This window comes from Ranitomeya imitator, chromosome 1 (genome assembly GCF_032444005.1).
Source record: "Ranitomeya imitator isolate aRanImi1 chromosome 1, aRanImi1.pri, whole genome shotgun sequence".
NCBI lineage: Eukaryota > Metazoa > Chordata > Amphibia > Anura > Dendrobatidae > Ranitomeya > Ranitomeya imitator.
Genome location: NC_091282.1, coordinates 614,759,975 through 614,779,334, shown reverse-complemented (window position 1 = coordinate 614,779,334; position 19,360 = coordinate 614,759,975). Strand labels below are relative to the sequence as shown.

Genomic DNA, 19,360 nt, shown 5'->3' with positions numbered 1-19,360 from the left:
TTTACTATTGATATCTATCTATCTATCTATCTATCTATCTATCTATCTATCTATCTATCTATCTATCTGTCTACAGTATCTACCTATCTATCTATAAGATTTCTTTATTACTTAGAAAATTAGCTTTTAATGACATAAAGAATGACCATATATAAAAGTCGATGTTAAAAAAACGCATTCACTACGGATTGCATATGCATGTCATATGTATGTTATACTAATGCTACTTGATACAAATCCCAGTCGGTCTCCAAGGCAACAAATTGTCAACAAAAGTGTTAATATCGCAATAATGGTTTGAAGTTTGCCTTTTAATAACATTTAGAAAGCGATTATTTTTTACAAGCACTATCCAATAATAGAAATAACTCTTTAACTGCTTCACTCTTCATCCATAACGGTGTTTGCTTGTCCCGAGAAAAGTTTTACACATTTGTTACACATATATTTGTTGAGGCAGAAACGTTTCTGGAGTCTCCATCTGTTGTCCGCAAATGATCTGAGGTTTCATCTTGCATCCTGTTGAGACCTAAACCTTTCAGCATTTTCCAGAAATTCTTTCTAAATTTTGTACCCACAAAAAAGTACAGAACTGGGTTGAGACAAGCATGGATGTAAGCTATGGCCTCCATTACAACGCTCGTGATTGCAAAGGTTGAACCAGATGTGAATCCCTTATTGAGGGCTAGAGCCAGGACAAGAGCATTATGAGGCAACTGTGTGGCTATAAACACAACTACTATGGCCACGATTATCTTCATTGACTTCCTCTTCTGGACACCTCTGGCATTAACCAAAGTCCGGAGAATAAAGCTGTAACAAAACACCATTGAGGTCAAGGGAATTAGAAATCCCACTGTCATCTGGAATGAAACCACCACAATTTCCATGATGGGAGGGTTGTATTCCTCAAAACATTGCTCCCGGTTATGGCTGTTGCTATATATGAACTGAGGAATGGAAAGGAGCAGAGCCAGGGTCCAGAGGAGGGCACACACCCCGTACCGCCACTTGTGTTTAGTCACCTGGTATTTAGCTGCCTTAGTGACTTTGGTTATAGAAATAAACCTGTCAAATGTGATGGAGGTGAGTGTCAGCATGGACGTAAATAAATTCACTCTGTATGTGACCCTTATGATTTTACACAGGAAGTCTCCGAAAACCCAGGCATGTGCTGATTCATATGCCAAGAATGGAAGGGTGAGTAGAAACAGGATGTCTGCAATGGCCAAATTAACCAAAAAGGTGTCGGTCAGAGTCTTTATCTTCTCAAAAAACACAAACACAAGTATAACCAGCACATTTCCAATAAGTCCGAGGACACAAGTCACGGAATAGGCAATGGGTGAGAACAGGCTGTGGAGCCATGGGTGGGCAGCAACAACTGTATGATGCTCATTATTAATATTATTGAAGCCTTCTGGGTAGTCTTCAGCACCCATCTGTAAGTAATTGGAAAGAAGGTATTAGTTGTTAGTTGTAATACAGTAGTAAGACCCTGCAGTTATACTCTGTCAGGAGAGAAGGCTCAGAAAGTCAAGTGGACAAGCCTTCTTAGATATTATAGTGACAAATTTGAAATAAAAAATATACAGTGTATATATACTCACCTCCTGGAATGACGAGGTGTCTGCCATTGTTCTGTCATAGCACTGACACCCTGTAACAATGTCACATAAGTGCTTGCAGACACAGCGCCAACATTTGCAGTGTGGTGCCAGTCCAGGAGGTGAACATACGTTTTTATTATCTTACATGAGGCGCTTTAACATTTAATAAGGGGTTGTGCAGTAGTAAACAACCCCTTTAACATTTACTATTGGGTATTGCTGGGCTGCAGTTTGCATTGCCTGAACCCTAAATTCTCATATTGAATCAGGGAGTTGATGGAATTACTCCTAAAACCTAGCAAATATGACTGGGGTTGCTTCCCTAACCTGTCACAGGCCTATCTCACCATGGAGATGCCAAACCTATATTATCTTTGGTTACAGACCTAACCTTGTACAAGCTAGGAGAAAAGGACTACCCCACAGATGTGCACACTCCAATATACAAAAGAAAATAACAATTTTCAATTTTTACTAAAGCTGACACACACACACAAAAACAATTAAAAGAATAACAACAGCAATGGGGTCCCATATCCGGATCTCCCAACAAAATTTTACTTACAGTATAAAGTGCTGACACGGCAACATATTATAGTAACATGATAGCAAACTTTTTCTAAATGTCATATTACCTTGAACGGATGTTTGCAGTGGTCACAGTGTCCAATACAGCATCCCCTCACCCCGATGCGCGTTTCGCCGCCAGCATTTTCTGGGGGTGTGGAAGAAGTGTGGAAGAAGCAGGTGGCAAAATGTGCATAGGGGTGAGGGGACGCTGTATTAGACACTGTGACCACTGCAAACATCCATTCAAGGTAATGTGACATTGGACAAAAGTTGTCTCTGACCGTCGGGGTTGGGTCCCTTTTATCTTTTGGATAACTTGGCACTAGAGCACTTTACATATTTATAATTTGGGATCCTATCTTCCAACTGGCAGCGCTACTATGCTTTTTATTATTGTATAATGTATCATATACCTTTCACCTTTGCTATTAGATGGATGGGGAGGAATTATAATGTTGTTGGAAGTTTAATACAAGTATAGAACTTATTGCATCCCCCATGGGTAATTATATCACTACAGTAGTCCATTTGGCACTAGAGTACTTTATTTACCCATAATTGAGATTTGGTCTCCCATTGACAGGACTGCTATGTGGGCTATTACCGTATGATATGCTACGTTTGTTATCTGTTATAGTATTGCACATTTAGGGAGGAATTATATTATTGTTGACATGTCAACTCAGGTATATGATTTATTGTATATGATTAATTGTATGCTTATTTCTTACCCATACACTATTACATGTTGTTCGGTAAATTTTTGAGATATATAAGATTAAAAAAACATTTTAAAATTTTGCCGAGATACATTTCTCAGCCATACATTACTATGTTCTTGGGTAAATTTTGTTGGTATATAACCCTCCAAAAACTTTTTCAAAATGTTATTTTTAAGTAGTCTGAAGTACATTTCATTGCTATATAAGCTTCAAAAAACTTGTTAAAAATGTATCAGTATTATACTGATTGCCCATTGTCTATTACCTGAAGCAAAACCTTATGCCAGCAAGGTGAATGAGAAACCTGTCATGCACACGTTAAGTATTTTTGATTTGTAGCAGAAAACAATCTGCAGCATGTCAATTTTCTGTGAGTTTTTGCTCTGCATTTTTCACCATTGACCAAAAGCGCAGGGCAAAACTCAACAAAAACGTGTGTTTTTGTAGTTGTGTTTTTCCTTCCTAGAGATACAGAAATGGTGCAAAAGTTTTACTCAACTTTTCTACATACCCTTATCAATATTATATTGCTCACCCATGGACTATTCCCTGGTCTGGAGGACATTTCCTTGTTATATTACCATCAGAAATGCATAACCTTTATGAGTTTAGAAGACCAATACATGACAATGTGACAGGACTGTGTATGAGACCGCCTCTATGTGTAAGGGTATGTGCACACGTTCAGAAAAAAGTACAGTCTCCAATAGTCCAAATTAGTATCAAAGAAGAAAAAACCAAAAAACTAATATATACAATAACTTTTATTTCAAAACCAAAAGGATTAAAAAATAAGCACGACACCCAAACCCCTGATCATGGGAGTGGGTTAATAAAAGCCTGGTCTGGTTAAAGCGGGCAAAAATCCAGGGGACAAAAGATAGGGGAAAAAAAGGGGGCAAAAAAATTCTAAATACCCCTAGAGATTATTCCCTGCCTGTCTGCGGAGGTTGGCACCCTCTTGCATGCACTATGGCGCCCCCGCTCCACGACGGCTCACCCTAAAAGCCCTGTAAGTCCCTAAATGTGATGATGAAAGATGCCTAATGATATATCCAAGTGGCCCACAACACCGGGCCCAAAGAACAATAGAAACAGCCTACATAAACCAAATACCAGGTAGTATTTTCATCAACAATAAACAAATAGACCGGTCTGACCGCACAGGGCCCTATATCCTAATACACTATGTAAATAGCTAAAGCTAGTGCACCCTACTGAGTCCCTAGCAGAGAGTCCCTGCCTACCAGCGGAGGTTGGCACCCTCTTGAACGCAAAATGGCGCCCCCGCTCCTCGGCGGCTGTCCCTGTTGGCCCTTACACCGTCCCTAAAAACAAGGGACGCCTAGACAGAGATAGTGCCTAAGGGGCTAAAGCGGTGACCCGTATTTCTATGTCCCTCAGCCTTCGGTCAGACCAAAAAACGAGATATAAACTGTATAAAGACACACAGACTGATATTAACTGTAATATATTTTTTAGATATACATATTTAGATATACACCCTGCACCTTCTGAGGTACTGAATACAAAATGGCTGCTGGGCCCTTTAAAGATATATACATAAATGAGGACACACTGGCCCCAATAGTGCAGCCAGAAAAAAAAAAAAAAAAAATCTCTCCCAACCACGATAGAAAACATTTAACATAAAAAATAAAGTAAAGTCCTATCGCAGATATTCAGAACACTGATGTCCTATGTGCGCCAATTGTATATCCACAGTATATCCACAGTTGGTGAAAAAATACCAAAAAACAGAAATAATAAAAAACCAGATCCACTTATCTGCGGTCCGGTTTTGCCTCTACGCGTTTCCCCCCCATGATATGGTTCTTCAGGAGGCAAATGGGAAATTAGACTTCCGTGTGTTCATATCACATCGGAGATGCATGCAGGTGCAGGTGCAGGAAGTACATTGACCAGAACCCCTTTAAATAGCTCCCTCCATCACAATAGAAAATACAGGGGCTATACCCCTACAAATGCCTTATTATTCAGGTTGTCCCATAGATATAAAGACTTGCAGGGCCTCATGTTTTACCTGAGTTCATCTTTAGCCGCCATTGCTGCGTGCCCCATCGGCGTCCTCACACCGCGCATGCGCCGATAGCAGGCACTAGAGGTCAAAATGCATAGCCGGCGACTCAGTACACATCACGCCGCCATCTTGCCGTGCACCGCTCCTATTCCACTGCGCATGTGCCGATATTAGGCACTAGAGGTCGCAATGCACGGATAGCGGCTGCGCATGCGTCCAGTCGCCATTTTCTTGTGTACAGCCCCTCATAAAAGAAAGGAGGACCGCACAGACTGCATACCACCAGAATAGAGCTACATACATACAGGTGCCTGCAATACGTTGTCCTGTCTAAACGGTGACCTACAGTGCACCTCGTTTTTCTTGACACACTTTTTACCAACTTAACTCTAATTATACGCCAAAATGCACAGCACATACCTGCACACGCATCCTGGCCACCATTCCCTTGTGTGTCATTTCCAACTAAGTAACGGCCATACAGGCACCGTACTATCAGTACTAAGCAACGACACCTAAAACTCTTTATCAATATTTATATGTGATGGTGTATTAATCTGCAGCTCAATATATAGGTATACAAACCTATGTGTCCACAAGAGGATATACTCAGATGTACACAAGACCCTCAAATAATGCCCCCAAAAAATAAAATTACATTTGGATATCTCACTGGGATGATTATTCCAAAGGGTATTTTCTAGAACTGGGCACACGCGGTCCAATCAATTATATGAGGTACGGAAAATGTAAATCCACACTCACAACAACCTAACCCTAAATAGATAATATATTGATGCTTAGGAGTACACATAATTAATAGATAGACATCACACCCCTAAATATAGACTATTTTTACTGCAAACCATCTAGTAGGTATGCAGTGCTGTCAAATTAATATCAGGGAAAAAGAAGAGGAACGAAAAACGAAATAGGCGAACACAGTTCACACAAAGCAACCATAGGTTAACCGCTCGTTCAGTCCTCCAGGGACCACTGACTCCATCCTATATATCCACTGGGTTTCCTTTTGAAGGATAACCCTATCCCAATCACCCCTCCTTCCATTTTGTTTTACCACCTCCAGGACACAGAAGGAGAGAACCTTACTGTCACCCTGATGTGTCTCCCAAACGTGACGAGCTATTGGGGTATCTCTAGCATTTTTTATATCCCCTAGATGTTCACCGATCCTCCTTCTAAATTCTCTTTTGGTCTTCCCTATGTAATTCTTCGAACATGTACATGTGGCCATATAGACCACACCAACGGTCTTACAGTTGGCAAAGTCCCTACAAAAAAAGAGTCTTCCATTAAATGCACTGGTAAAGCTCTTGCCAGGTGCTACATAATCACAGAAGGAACAGTTACCGCACCTAAATGTACCATTGATACGTCTGTCCAACCAAGTTCCTTCACGTTTAGGTCTTTTGTAGTGACTGTGTACAAGTCGATCTTTTAGGGATCGTCCTCTACGGAAGGTAATTTGGGGTTTATCCGGGATAAAGTCTGTAAGGGTCTCATCCAACTGTAAGATGCTCCAATGTTTTTTGAGCACACCAAAAACCCGATTGGACTGGTTATCAAAAGTCCCAATAATCCTCGGAATGTTATCGGCCTCTGGTTTCTCATTAACCTGTAGAAGAGAACTTCTCTCTCTACCCAAGGCATTCCTGAAAGCCGGTTCTAGTACCTCATCCGGATAACCCCGATCCCGAAACCTCTCCCTCAGATCATATGCCTGTACCCTAAAGGTATCAGGACTGGAGCAATTTCTCCTTGTCCTCAGGTATTGGCCCCGAGGAATACCCCTTTTTAAGGGAACTGGGTGATGGCTCTCCCACCTTAACAGGGCATTGGTGGCTGTTGGCTTTCGGAACAAACTTGTGTCCAACGTCCCATTGATGTTAATTCTAATCTTTACATCCAAAAAGGGCAGTTCACATCTATCACTCTCTGATGTGAACATAAGACCAAACCCGTTGTTATTCAGACCCTGTGCAAAATTCTTAAACTCCGTTTCCGTCCCTCTCCATATGACCAGGACATCATCTATATATCGGTACCAAGCCGATATCTTGTTGGTCCACCATTGGCATTGTGGTGGAACAGGGTACGATTTTAGGCTCAATAGATGTTGAAGCCTTATATAGCAGCATTCCCCACACCATGGGCCTGAGAGCTCTCGAGTACTATTTGAGGACAAGAGCCATTTTCTTTGAGAGACACAACAAATTCGTTGTGGAGTTGATGGAGTTCGTTCTAACCCACAACTACTTCTTGTTTGACGGTAAGTACTTCCACCAGCTCAGGGGGACCGCGATGGGTTGCTCCTGTGCACCCTCGTATGCAAATCTCCTCCTGGGCTGGTGGGAGGAAACCGTGGTATTTTCTGGAGTAGAGGAATGGTGGACCAACAAAATATCGGCTTGGTACCGATATATAGATGATGTCCTGGTCATATGGAGAGGGACGGAAACGGAGTTTAAGAATTTTGCACAGGGTCTGAATAACAACGGGTTTGGTCTTATGTTCACATCAGAGAGTGATAGATGTGAACTGCCCTTTTTGGATGTAAAGATTAGAATTAACATCAATGGGACGTTGGACACAAGTTTGTTCCGAAAGCCAACAGCCACCAATGCCCTGTTAAGGTGGGAGAGCCATCACCCAGTTCCCTTAAAAAGGGGTATTCCTCGGGGCCAATACCTGAGGACAAGGAGAAATTGCTCCAGTCCTGATACCTTTAGGGTACAGGCATATGATCTGAGGGAGAGGTTTCGGGATCGGGGTTATCCGGATGAGGTACTAGAACCGGCTTTCAGGAATGCCTTGGGTAGAGAGAGAAGTTCTCTTCTACAGGTTAATGAGAAACCAGAGGCCGATAACATTCCGAGGATTATTGGGACTTTTGATAACCAGTCCAATCGGGTTTTTGGTGTGCTCAAAAAACATTGGAGCATCTTACAGTTGGATGAGACCCTTACAGACTTTATCCCGGATAAACCCCAAATTACCTTCCGTAGAGGACGATCCCTAAAAGATCGACTTGTACACAGTCACTACAAAAGACCTAAACGTGAAGGAACTTGGTTGGACAGACGTATCAATGGTACATTTAGGTGCGGTAACTGTTCCTTCTGTGATTATGTAGCACCTGGCAAGAGCTTTACCAGTGCATTTAATGGAAGACTCTTTTTTTGTAGGGACTTTGCCAACTGTAAGACCGTTGGTGTGGTCTATATGGCCACATGTACATGTTCGAAGAATTACATAGGGAAGACCAAAAGAGAATTTAGAAGGAGGATCGGTGAACATCTAGGGGATATAAAAAATGCTAGAGATACCCCAATAGCTCGTCACGTTTGGGAGACACATCAGGGTGACAGTAAGGTTCTCTCCTTCTGTGTCCTGGAGGTGGTAAAACAAAATGGAAGGAGGGGTGATTGGGATAGGGTTATCCTTCAAAAGGAAACCCAGTGGATATATAGGATGGAGTCAGTGGTCCCTGGAGGACTGAACGAGCGGTTAACCTATGGTTGCTTTGTGTGAACTGTTTTCGCCTATTTCGTTTTTCGTTCCTCTTCTTTTTCCCTGATATTGATTTGACAGCACTGCATACCTACTAGATGGTTTGCAGTAAAAATAGTATATATTTAGGGGTGTGATGTCTATCTATTAATTATGTGTACTCCTAAGCATCAATATATTATCTATTTAGGGTTAGGTTGTTGTGAGTGTGGATTTACATTTTCCGTACCTCATATAATTGATTGGACCGCGTGTGCCCAGTTCTAGAAAATACCCTTTGGAATAATCATCCCAGTGAGATATCCAAATGTAATTTTATTTTTTGGGGGCATTATTTGAGGGTCTTGTGTACATCTGAGTATATCCTCTTGTGGACACATAGGTTTGTAAACCTATATATTGAGCTGCAGATTAATACACTATCACATATAAATATTGATAAAGAGTTTTAGGTGTCGTTGCTTAGTACTGATAGTACGGTGCCTGTATGGCCGTTACTTAGTTGGAAATGACACACAAGGGAATGGTGGCCAGGATGCGTGTGCAGGTATGTGCTGTGCATTTTGGCGTATAATTAGAGTTAAGTTGGTAAAAAGTGTGTCAAGAAAAACGAGGTGCACTGTAGGTCACCGTTTAGACAGGACAACGTATTGCAGGCACCTGTATGTATGTAGCTCTATTCTGGTGGTATGCAGTCTGTGCGGTCCTCCTTTCTTTTATGAGGGGCTGTACACAAGAAAATGGCGACTGGACGCATGCGCAGCCGCTATCCGTGCATTGCGACCTCTAGTGCCTAATATCGGCACATGCGCAGTGGAATAGGAGCGGTGCACGGCAAGATGGCGGCGTGATGTGTACTGAGTCGCCGGCTATGCATTTTGACCTCTAGTGCCTGCTATCGGCGCATGCGCGGTGTGAGGACGCCGATGGGGCACGCAGCAATGGCGGCTAAAGATGAACTCAGGTAAAACATGAGGCCCTGCAAGTCTTTATATCTATGGGACAACCTGAACAATAAGGCATTTGTAGGGGTATAGCCCCTGTATTTTCTATTGTGATGGAGGGAGCTATTTAAAGGGGTTCTGGTCAATGTACTTCCTGCACCTGCAACTAGGCACAGCATGCATCTCCGATGTGATATGAACACACGGAAGTCTAATTTCCCATTTGCCTCCTGAAGAACCATATCATGGGGGGGAAACGCGTAGAGGCAAAACCGGACCGCAGATAAGTGGATCTGGTTTTTTATTATTTCTGTTTTTTGGTATTTTTTCACCAACTGTGGATATACTGTGGATATACAATTGGCGCACATAGGACATCAGTGTTCTGAATATCTGCGATAGGACTTTACTTTATTTTTTATGTTAAATGTTTTCTATCGTGGTTGGGAGAGTTTTTTTTTTTTTTTTTCTGGCTGCACTATTGGGGCCAGTGTGTCCTCATTTATGTATATATCTTTAAAGGGCCCAGCAGCCATTTTATATTCAGTACCTCAGAAGGTGCAGGGTGTATATCTAAATATGTATATCTAAAAAATATATTACAGTTAATATCAGTCTGTGTGTCTTTATACAGTTTATATCTCGTTTTTTGGTCTGACCGAAGGCTGAGGGACATAGAAATACGGGTCACCGCTTTAGCCCCTTAGGCACTATCTCTGTCTAGGCGTCCCTTGTTTTTAGTTACTAACAAAGAAATGGAGTAAGAAAATCCCAGATACCATAGTAAAAACAAATACCTTTATTTATACCATATAAACATTACAAAAAGTTCCAAAAATATAACACCAATAAAATTGCAGATAAGCACCGTAACAGATGGAAACTAAGGAGGAAAAACTCTAGTAGTACAGGTGTACATGGGGAGTATAGCGTACATCCGGGGATAAGAATGTTACTAGTGTAGGGCCATAGACATAGTTAAATCCTGCATATATCCCCCGCTGTCAACAGACAGTATTCTATGGGGTGAACCCTAAATCCATTAGTAAATGAACAATACCCACTGCATGCTTACCCATATGTAAACCGGACAGCTCACCCACTGCACACCAGGAACCCCTTGACGCACGTTTCGCCGCCAAGCTTTTTCAAAAGGGGATACTAGTCAGCTGTTCTGATGCCTTAATATAATGCCGAAACCGGAAGTGCCGCTAGGCTATTGGCGCATGCGCACCTGGATCCGGGCACCGCATCCCCAGCGGCCGTCACTGCCGTGCGAGCATAAAGGCGGAAGTCCGCCGTGTGACGTCATGACATGCGCACACACCAGTTCCAGATAGCCACAGGAGAGGCGGAGATAACCGCACCCAAGGAGCGCATGCGTCCACATAGCGGCCATTAAGATGGAGACCAAAGCTGCGGCCATACTTTGAAAGACCCATTAGTGTACGAACATACTATAGATACGGTGGGGGCGGCCAATGTAACCAAAGCACCTACTCTGCCCCACCTCAACAATGCGCTGCGAGAAGCCTCAAGATAGTAAGAATACCAGCAGGTACTAAGTGTGACACAGTGAAAAAAATATGATATACACATATAGTGATTATAAAATCTTAAATATACATAAGTGAACATATGTAGCTGCACCAACTACGGCTACAGCCACACATGGAACAATAAGGATATATAAGAAACATCCTAAACTAATAAACAACATGAAATACACCATGGTAGCCTAATATTATAAAAATATATATAGTGCAGTAAAGTACATAAGATACACCATAGTAACCTATTATTATAAAAATATATATAGTGCAGTAGATGAAACCACAAGGATTCATATCAGTGATGCAGCACAGGGGCGATTCTCCAGCAGCAAAGGAAGACGATAGATGAAACCACAAGGATTCGTATCAGTGATGCAACACAAGGGTGTTGAGTGATGGGGTTTGTAAATTTATTGATTTCTATCTCAAACCATTGGTTGAAACCCTCCCCTCCTATGTCAGAGACACTACTGACGTGCTGTCTCGGGTCAATGGCTTGTCCCTCGAGGCGGGCATGTTATTGGTGACCATAGACATTGAGTCATTATATACCTCAATTAGGCATAAGGATGGTCTTAGGGTGGCCCGCTTCTTCCTCGAGGCGACAAACTGGGATGGCCATTTTTCTGAGTTTATTTTGGATTTGATTCAATTTGTGTTGACTCATAATTATTTTGTTTTCAAAGATCGGTTTTTTTTACAGTTACAAGGTACCGCGATGGGCGCGGCATGTGCCCCGGCTTATGCAAATTTATTTCTTGGATACTGGGAGAGATCTATCTTCCAGGGAGACGGGGCACATGCCGCGGACCAAGTGGTGGGCTGGTTTCGGTACATCGATGATGTGTTGATGATTTGGAGCGGTGACGAGACCAGCCTATCCACATTCATGCGGTACCTTAATGATAATTGTTTTAATTTAAAGTTTACTTATTGTTGGCATCAGAAGGAAATTAATTTTCTTGATATTACGTTGTGTGTCGCGGAGGACGGTACCATTGAAACGGATTTGTACCGGAAAGAAACATCTGTTAATTCGTTGTTGCACGCCTCCTCGGCACACAACTATTCTGTCATTAAAGCCATCCCAGTTGGTCAATTCTTGAGGGGGAGGCGGGTCTGCTCTACCAGTGCCCGCTTCGAGGGGCAGTCATTGGCCCTTGCTGAGAGATTCAGGAACAGAGGATACAGTCGGAGATGTATCAAGGCGGGTTATAGACGGGCAAAGGCCACAGCAAGGGAGGATCTCCTTATTAAGTCAAAGAGGATGAGGTCTACGGGCAGATCTGAAATTAGGTTCATATCTACCTCTAACTGCCACTGGGATCGGATGCGAGAAATTCTGACTAGACACTGGCCAATTTTAAAAACTGACAGTACTCTTGCGGCCCAATTACCGCAGACTCCATTGATGACACAACGCAGAGGGAGAAACCTTAGGGATAATTTGGTGCATAGCCACTATGTGGCAGCACAAAAACCCTTTTTTACCAACTGTCCTCCCCGCGTTGGATGTTTCCCGTGTGGGTCATGTGTCGCGTGTCCTAACATCCTTAGATGTGGGACCTTCAAAACATCTGATGGGAGCAGGGAATATAAAATCCGTGATTACATTTCGTGTAGTACTACCCATGTTGTGTACTATGCTACTTGTCCCTGCTCCCTCATTTATGTGGGTCTCACATCTAGGGAACTCAAGATTAGGACACGCGAACACGTCCGGGATATTATAGCCAGTAAGGATGTCTTGGATGTGTCATTACTTAAAACTCTACCGAGGCACTTCAGAAAGTTTCATCGGTCCGATCCCAGTGGCTTGAGTATTAGGGGTATTGATAGAGTACATGGTGGTGTCAGGGGTGGCAATCTAAACCAATTGTTGGCACAACGTGAATGTAGGTGGATTGTCACCCTTGACACCATGGCCCCAAAGGGCCTAAATGAATCTATCAGTTTTGTCCCATTTTTATGATCTCAATTATCCTCTTTACTTGGATGGGGTATATATATGGGCAGGGTATTAGATTTGGGAGTCTGAGTCCTCATCCTCTCTCAATATATTTTGTGGGATCGTCCCCGCTTTGTTTTTAATGTGTATGTAATTTTATTGTTCTTTTTTCCTTATTTTAATTTTATTTTTCTTGCCTTGCCGGTTTGCGGAACCTATTAGAGACCGCCTTCCTTTCTTGCTGCTGAAGAATCACCCTTGTGTTGCATCACTGATACGAATCCTTGTGGTTTCATCTATCGTCTTCCTTTGCTGCTGGAGAATCGCCCCTGTGCTGCATCACTGATATGAATCCTTGTGGTTTCATCTACTGCACTATATATATTTTTATAATAATAGGTTACTATGGTGTATCTTATGTACTTTACTGCACTATATATATTTTTATAATATTAGGCTACCATGGTGTATTTCATGTTGTTTATTAGTTTAGGATGTTTCTTATATATCCTTATTGTTCCATGTGTGGCTGTAGCCGTAGTTGGTGCAGCTACATATGTTCACTTATGTATATTTAAGATTTTATAATCACTATATGTGTATATCATATTTTTTTCACTGTGTCACACTTAGTACCTGCTGGTATTCTTACTATCTTGAGGCTTCTCGCAGCGCATTGTTGAGGTGGGGCAGAGTAGGTGCTTTGGTTACATTGGCCGCCCCCACCGTATCTATAGTATGTTCGTACACTAATGGGTCTTTCAAAGTATGGCCGCAGCTTTGGTCTCCATCTTAATGGCCGCTATGTGGACGCATGCGCTCCTTGGGTGCGGTTATCTCCGCCTCTCCTGTGGCTATCTGGAACTGGTGTGTGCGCATGTCATGACGTCACACGGCGGACTTCCGCCTTTATGCTCGCACGGCAGTGACGGCCGCTGGGGATGCGGTGCCCGGATCCAGGTGCGCATGCGCCAATAGCCTAGCGGCACTTCCGGTTTCGGCATTATATTAAGGCATCAGAACAGCTGACTAGTATCCCCTTTTGAAAAAGCTTGGCGGCGAAACGTGCGTCAAGGGGTTCCTGGTGTGCAGTGGGTGAGCTGTCCGGTTTACATATGGGTAAGCATGCAGTGGGTATTGTTCATTTACTAATGGATTTAGGGTTCACCCCATAGAATACTGTCTGTTGACAGCGGGGGATATATGCAGGATTTAACTATGTCTATGGCCCTACACTAGTAACATTCTTATCCCCGGATGTACGCTATACTCCCCATGTACACCTGCACTACTAGAGTTTTTCCTCCTTAGTTTCCATCTGTTACGGTGCTTATCTGCAATTTTATTGGTGTTATATTTTTGGAACTTTTTGTAATGTTTATATGGTATAAATAAAGGTATTTGTTTTTACTATGGTATCTGGGATTTTCTTACTCCATTTCTTTGTTAGTATTTATGACCCTTGGAGTGGCCCTATTAAACCAGTTTATCTGGGTATTACGAGTGGGAGAGATGCATTGCACTACTCTCGGCCCTATAGTACTTTTGCGCTTCATGATTCTTTGTTGAATAGTCCCTTGTTTTTAGGGACGGTGTAAGGGCCAACAGGGACAGCCGCCGAGGAGCGGGGGCGCCATTTTGCGTTCAAGAGGGTGCCAACCTCCGCTGGTAGGCAGGGACTCTGCTAGGGACTCAGTAGGGTGCACTAGCTCTAGCTATTTACGTAGTGTATTAGGATATAGGGCCCTGTGCGGTCAGACCGGTCTATTTGTTTATTGTTGGTGAAAATACTACCTGGTATTTGGTTTATGTAGGCTGTTTCTATTGTTCTTTGGGCCCGGTGTTGTGGGCCACTTGGATATATCATTAGGCATCTTTCATCATCACATTTAGGGACTTACAGGGCTTTTAGGGTGAGCTGTCGTGGAGCGGGGGCGCCATAGTGCGTTCAAGAGGGTGCCAACCTCCGCAGACAGGCAGGGAATAATCTCTAGGGGTATTTAGAATTTTTTTGCCCCCTTTTTTTCCCCTATCTTTTGTCCCCTGGATTTTTGCCCGCTTTAACCAGACCAGGCTTTTATTAACCCACTCCCATGATCAGGGGTTTGGGTGTCGTGCTTATTTTTTAATCCCTTTGGTTTTGAAATAAAAGTTATTGTATATATTAGTTTTTTGGTTTTTTCTTATGTGCACACGTTGCAGATTCTACTGCGAATTTTTCCGAGCAGATTCTTAAAAATCCGCAGGTAAAATGCCCTGCGTTTTACCTGCGGATTACCTGTGGATTTACAGTGGATTTACTCCAGAGTTTGTGTGGATTTCGCCTGCAATTTTACACCTGCGGAATCCAATTATGGATCAGGTGTAAAACGCTGCGGAATCTGCACAAAGAATTGACATGCTGCGGAAAATAAACCGTGGCGTTTCCGCTCGGAATTTTCTGCAGCATGTGCACTGCGGATTTTGTTTTCCATAGGTTTACATGCTACTGTACAACACATGGAAAACTGCTGCGAATCCGCAGCATCCAATCCGCTGCGGAAACATGTGCACAGACCCTATGACAGGGTGTATCTTAGTCCCTGATTTTTAGCTGTTCTTGTGTCTTTCAGAAATTACACTGAAACGTTTCAATAAAAAAATCATGGAGATGTAAGTGCAGCGCCCCAGAGACCTGGTCGTTGCAGTAATGTCGCTCTGCCGCTAAGGAGGGTGATGTTATGTCTGATTGCGGTGGTATCTAAAGAAAGGACACGAAGCAAAGGATATTGTGGACAGTGAGAAAAGAGATCAAGTACAAAGGAGAACCAGTAGGAGTCGTGCCTCGAGAATGGCAACATCCTACTGATGCGCGTAGCTGGTGGCCGGAGCACCGAGGAAGTAACAGTCTCCACGCATTACTTCAAACAGTGGCAGGACAGTAAATTACAGGTTGGCTGTCTACCTTACATCACCTAAGAAGGACATAGGAAGCAATCGTGGGAGAGGGGCGTTGCTAGGGTCCCAGAATAACTCCAGGCCTACCTGTCAGAAAGGTGCGTCCTAGCCATACTATCTGGGGGACGGAGAGTGAGAGAGATCTAGAAAGAACAAGAACAGAAGTTGTGAGGACTATCCCGAATGCTCAGCAGGGAAGAACTACAACACACAGACACTAGTTGGTAGGCACTGATTTCCACCTGCAAAGGGAACTCTGGATGTGCCTTCGGACCGGCCGGTCTCAGACAACCCTGTTGACAGTGCTCTGGATTGAGGATCCCGAAGCCTTCAGTAAAAGGTAAAGAGACTGCAACCCTGTGTCCTCGTTATTCCTCGCACCTTGCACCATGCACCATCACCTTTCATTGGACGCCCCTTAGCAGGGTCACGGACCGGGTCCAGCCACCGTGATAGCCCCGGATCGAGTACCCCGTGGCCCTGTGTCTGGGGGCGCTTCAACTTGGCGTCACGAACAGGATCTACTTAAGCCTGAAGAATCAGGTCATGTGTGCCTTGGAACTGTGATTGAACTGTGACTTATTGCAAAGACTGTGTATTGCTATTTGCCGCCAAAAATCCACCATTGCCGCGCTGTGTGGAGCACGAGGGAAGGAGCCATAGCTTCGTGGGTGGAGCCGGCTGGAAAAGAGCGCGGAGCGGAAGATGCGATAAGGTGCCGATCCCGGAAGAAGAGCCCCGACCCCGGAAGGAGAACCCCGACCCCGACAGGTTAGCAAGGGGGGAAGAACGGCCATGTCGGATCCCGGAGGAGCGGAGGCGGTGGCCACAGCTGCAGACTCGGGAGCACTTCCAGATTCCGTGGTAGATGCAGCCACGGGTCTGATCTCACCGCCGGATGCCGCGGGGCTTGCCGCTCCCATCAACCAGCCGGACACTGCCGCCGCTACAACAGCCATAATGCCCTTCTCTATGCCGTACCTACCAGGGGCCGCCTGGCTCCCGCGATACTCCGGAGAAGCTCATACGTTAACTGACTTTAAAGAGGGGATTTGTAGCCTGCTCGAGTTTTATCCCTTGACAGAGCCTCAGAAAGTTCATATGATAACCGGCCAACTCTTTGGAGTGGCATTGAGGGAAGTGAAGTCCTGGCCCGCTGCAGACAAGAAAACTGCACAACAGGTACTTGCAAAGCTTAAAACCACCTTTGACAACCGCACCGCTACGGAAATTAAATTGACGTTCTATGGGTGCAAGCAGAGGCCGCAGTACAGCTTATGGGACTATGCCCTTAATCTTCAGGAAGTGTTGTGGGCCATCAAGCAAAGTGACCCAAACAGCATGCAAGATGAAGATAAACTCCTGAAGGAGCGGTTCGTCGAAGGGCTCCTGTGCAGTAACCAAAGGGCCCAGCTACACTTCCTGGCCATGCAGAACCCAGACCTGACTTTTGTGCAATTCAAAGATAAAGCTATCCACGCACTACCAGAGCGACAACCCAGCCGCACCACACTTCCCAGGTGTCAAGCCCTCACGTACCACCAGGAGGTGGCGCTGGACGCACCCGTCTCCGCCGAGGCCGATGCCCAGATCCTGGAAGACGACTCCCCTGCCGGACTGCTCCTCCAGGTACAGGAACTGACCAGGAGTGTTGCTGCCCTAGCCCGGACCATCCAGTCCCTACAGGAGGCCCCCAAGGAGAAGATCCAGCTGGCTTCCAAACCGGAAGATGTCCCCTGGCAGCGACCAAGGAGAGTTCCATCGACCAGAGGCAGAGACGATGATCGTTTTCATCGGGATGGAAGACCTATCTGCCGCCGCTGCCACCAGGTGGGCCGTCTTGCCAGGCACTGTCAAACGAGCAACCCCTGGGGCCAAGGGCCAACCCCCCGGAGTAGAACGCCCAGGCCCGCAAAATTGGAGAGCCAAATACATCGGGAGGCGTCCAGTTCTCCCCATCGTGATTGACGGTATCCCCATGAACGCTTTGCTGGATACCGGTTCCCAGGTGACAACTATGCCCTACATTCTTTATAGACGTTATTGGGAGGACACCGACATTACCCGTGCCCCCGATGATGATTTCACCATAATAGCTAGTAATGGCCAGCCGCTGCCGCAAGTGGGGCATAAAGAGGTCACTATTAAGGTGGGGCGGGTAGAATTGGAGGCCCAAGGAATTGTCATTGTTGATATTGACCGACGTGAACGTAACCCCATGATGACCATCGGTACTAATGTCATAGAAAATTGTCTTGCAGAAGTTATTGTCTTGTTGCAGCAAGTAGCAGAGACAGCTGGTTACAGTGAACAACGTGCCTTGCAGAAAGAAATCAGAGCCCTAATGCGGAGACAGCAGGTGGAGCTGACTGGTGGTGAAATTGGCCGGGTCACAGTGAGTGATTTGAACCCCATTGCAATACCCCCCAGGAGTGAAATGTTAATATGGTGTCAGGCAGCCATAGGCCTCGGGGGTAAAGACTATCAGGCCCTGGTAGAACCTGTGTATTCGAAGAATAGGCCTACCTTCCTGACAGCCAGAGGGGTGGTTGACGTCCGCAAGGGGAGGGTGCCGGTACGTGTTCTTAACTGCGGGGAGGAGGAAGTCCACCTAAACAAATATGTCACACTTGCCAAGCTGTTTACTGTTAATAATAATAATAATAATTTTTATTTATATAGCGCCAACATATTCCGCAGCGCTTTACAAATTATAGAGGGGACTTGTACAGACAATAGACATTACAGCATAACAGTAATACAGTTCAAAACAGATACCAGGAGGAGTGAGGGCCCTGCTGCTCGCAAGCTTACAAACTATGGGGAAAAGGGGAGACACGAGAGGTGGATGGTAACAATTGCTTTAGTTATTTGGACCAGCTATAGTGTAAGGCTCAGGTGTTCATGTAAAGCTGCATGAACCAGTTAACTGCCTAAGTATGTAGCAGTACAGACACAGAGGGCTAATACTGCATAAAGTGTATGAGAACATGATGCGAGGAACCTTTTTTTTTTTTTTTTTTATTATAAATAGGCCACACAGGGATCGTTAGGTTAATGCATTGAGGCGGTAGGCCAGTCTGAACAAATGAGTTTTTAGGGCACGCTTAAAACTGTGGGGATTGGGGATTAATCGTATTAACCTAGGTAGTGCATTCCAAAGAATCGGCGCAGCACGTGTAAAGTCTTGAAGACGGGAGTGGGAGGTTCTGATTATTGAGGATGCTAACCTGAGGTCATTAGCGGAGCGGAGGGCACGGGTAGGGTGGTAGACTGATACCAGGGAGGAGATGTAGGGTGGTGCTGAGCCATAGAGTGCTTTGTGGATGAGGGTAGTAGTTTTGCCCTGGATTCTGGAGTGGATGGGTAGCCAGTGTAATGACTGGCACAGGGTAGAGGCATCGGTGTAACGGTTGGTGAGGAATATGATCCTGGCTGCAGCATTCAGGACAGATTGGAGCGGGGAGAGTTTTGCAAGAGGGAGGCCGATTAGTAGAGAGTTAC

The 19,360-nt window shown here is 44.5% G+C and overlaps 1 protein-coding gene across 1 annotated transcript in view; it reads right to left on the bottom strand.

The window, feature by feature from the left end:
• Nucleotides 1–295: 295 nt before the first annotated feature.
• LOC138657967 (C-X-C chemokine receptor type 6-like) overlaps nt 296–19,360 on the bottom strand; it is a 67,783-nt gene continuing 48,718 nt past the window's right edge. Inside the window, exon 2 of the mRNA XM_069745552.1 lies at nt 296–1,442. Coding sequence (XP_069601653.1) covers nt 426–1,442 — 1,017 coding nt within the window. The 3' untranslated portion in view covers nt 296–425. The remainder of the gene's footprint in view (nt 1,443–19,360) is intronic.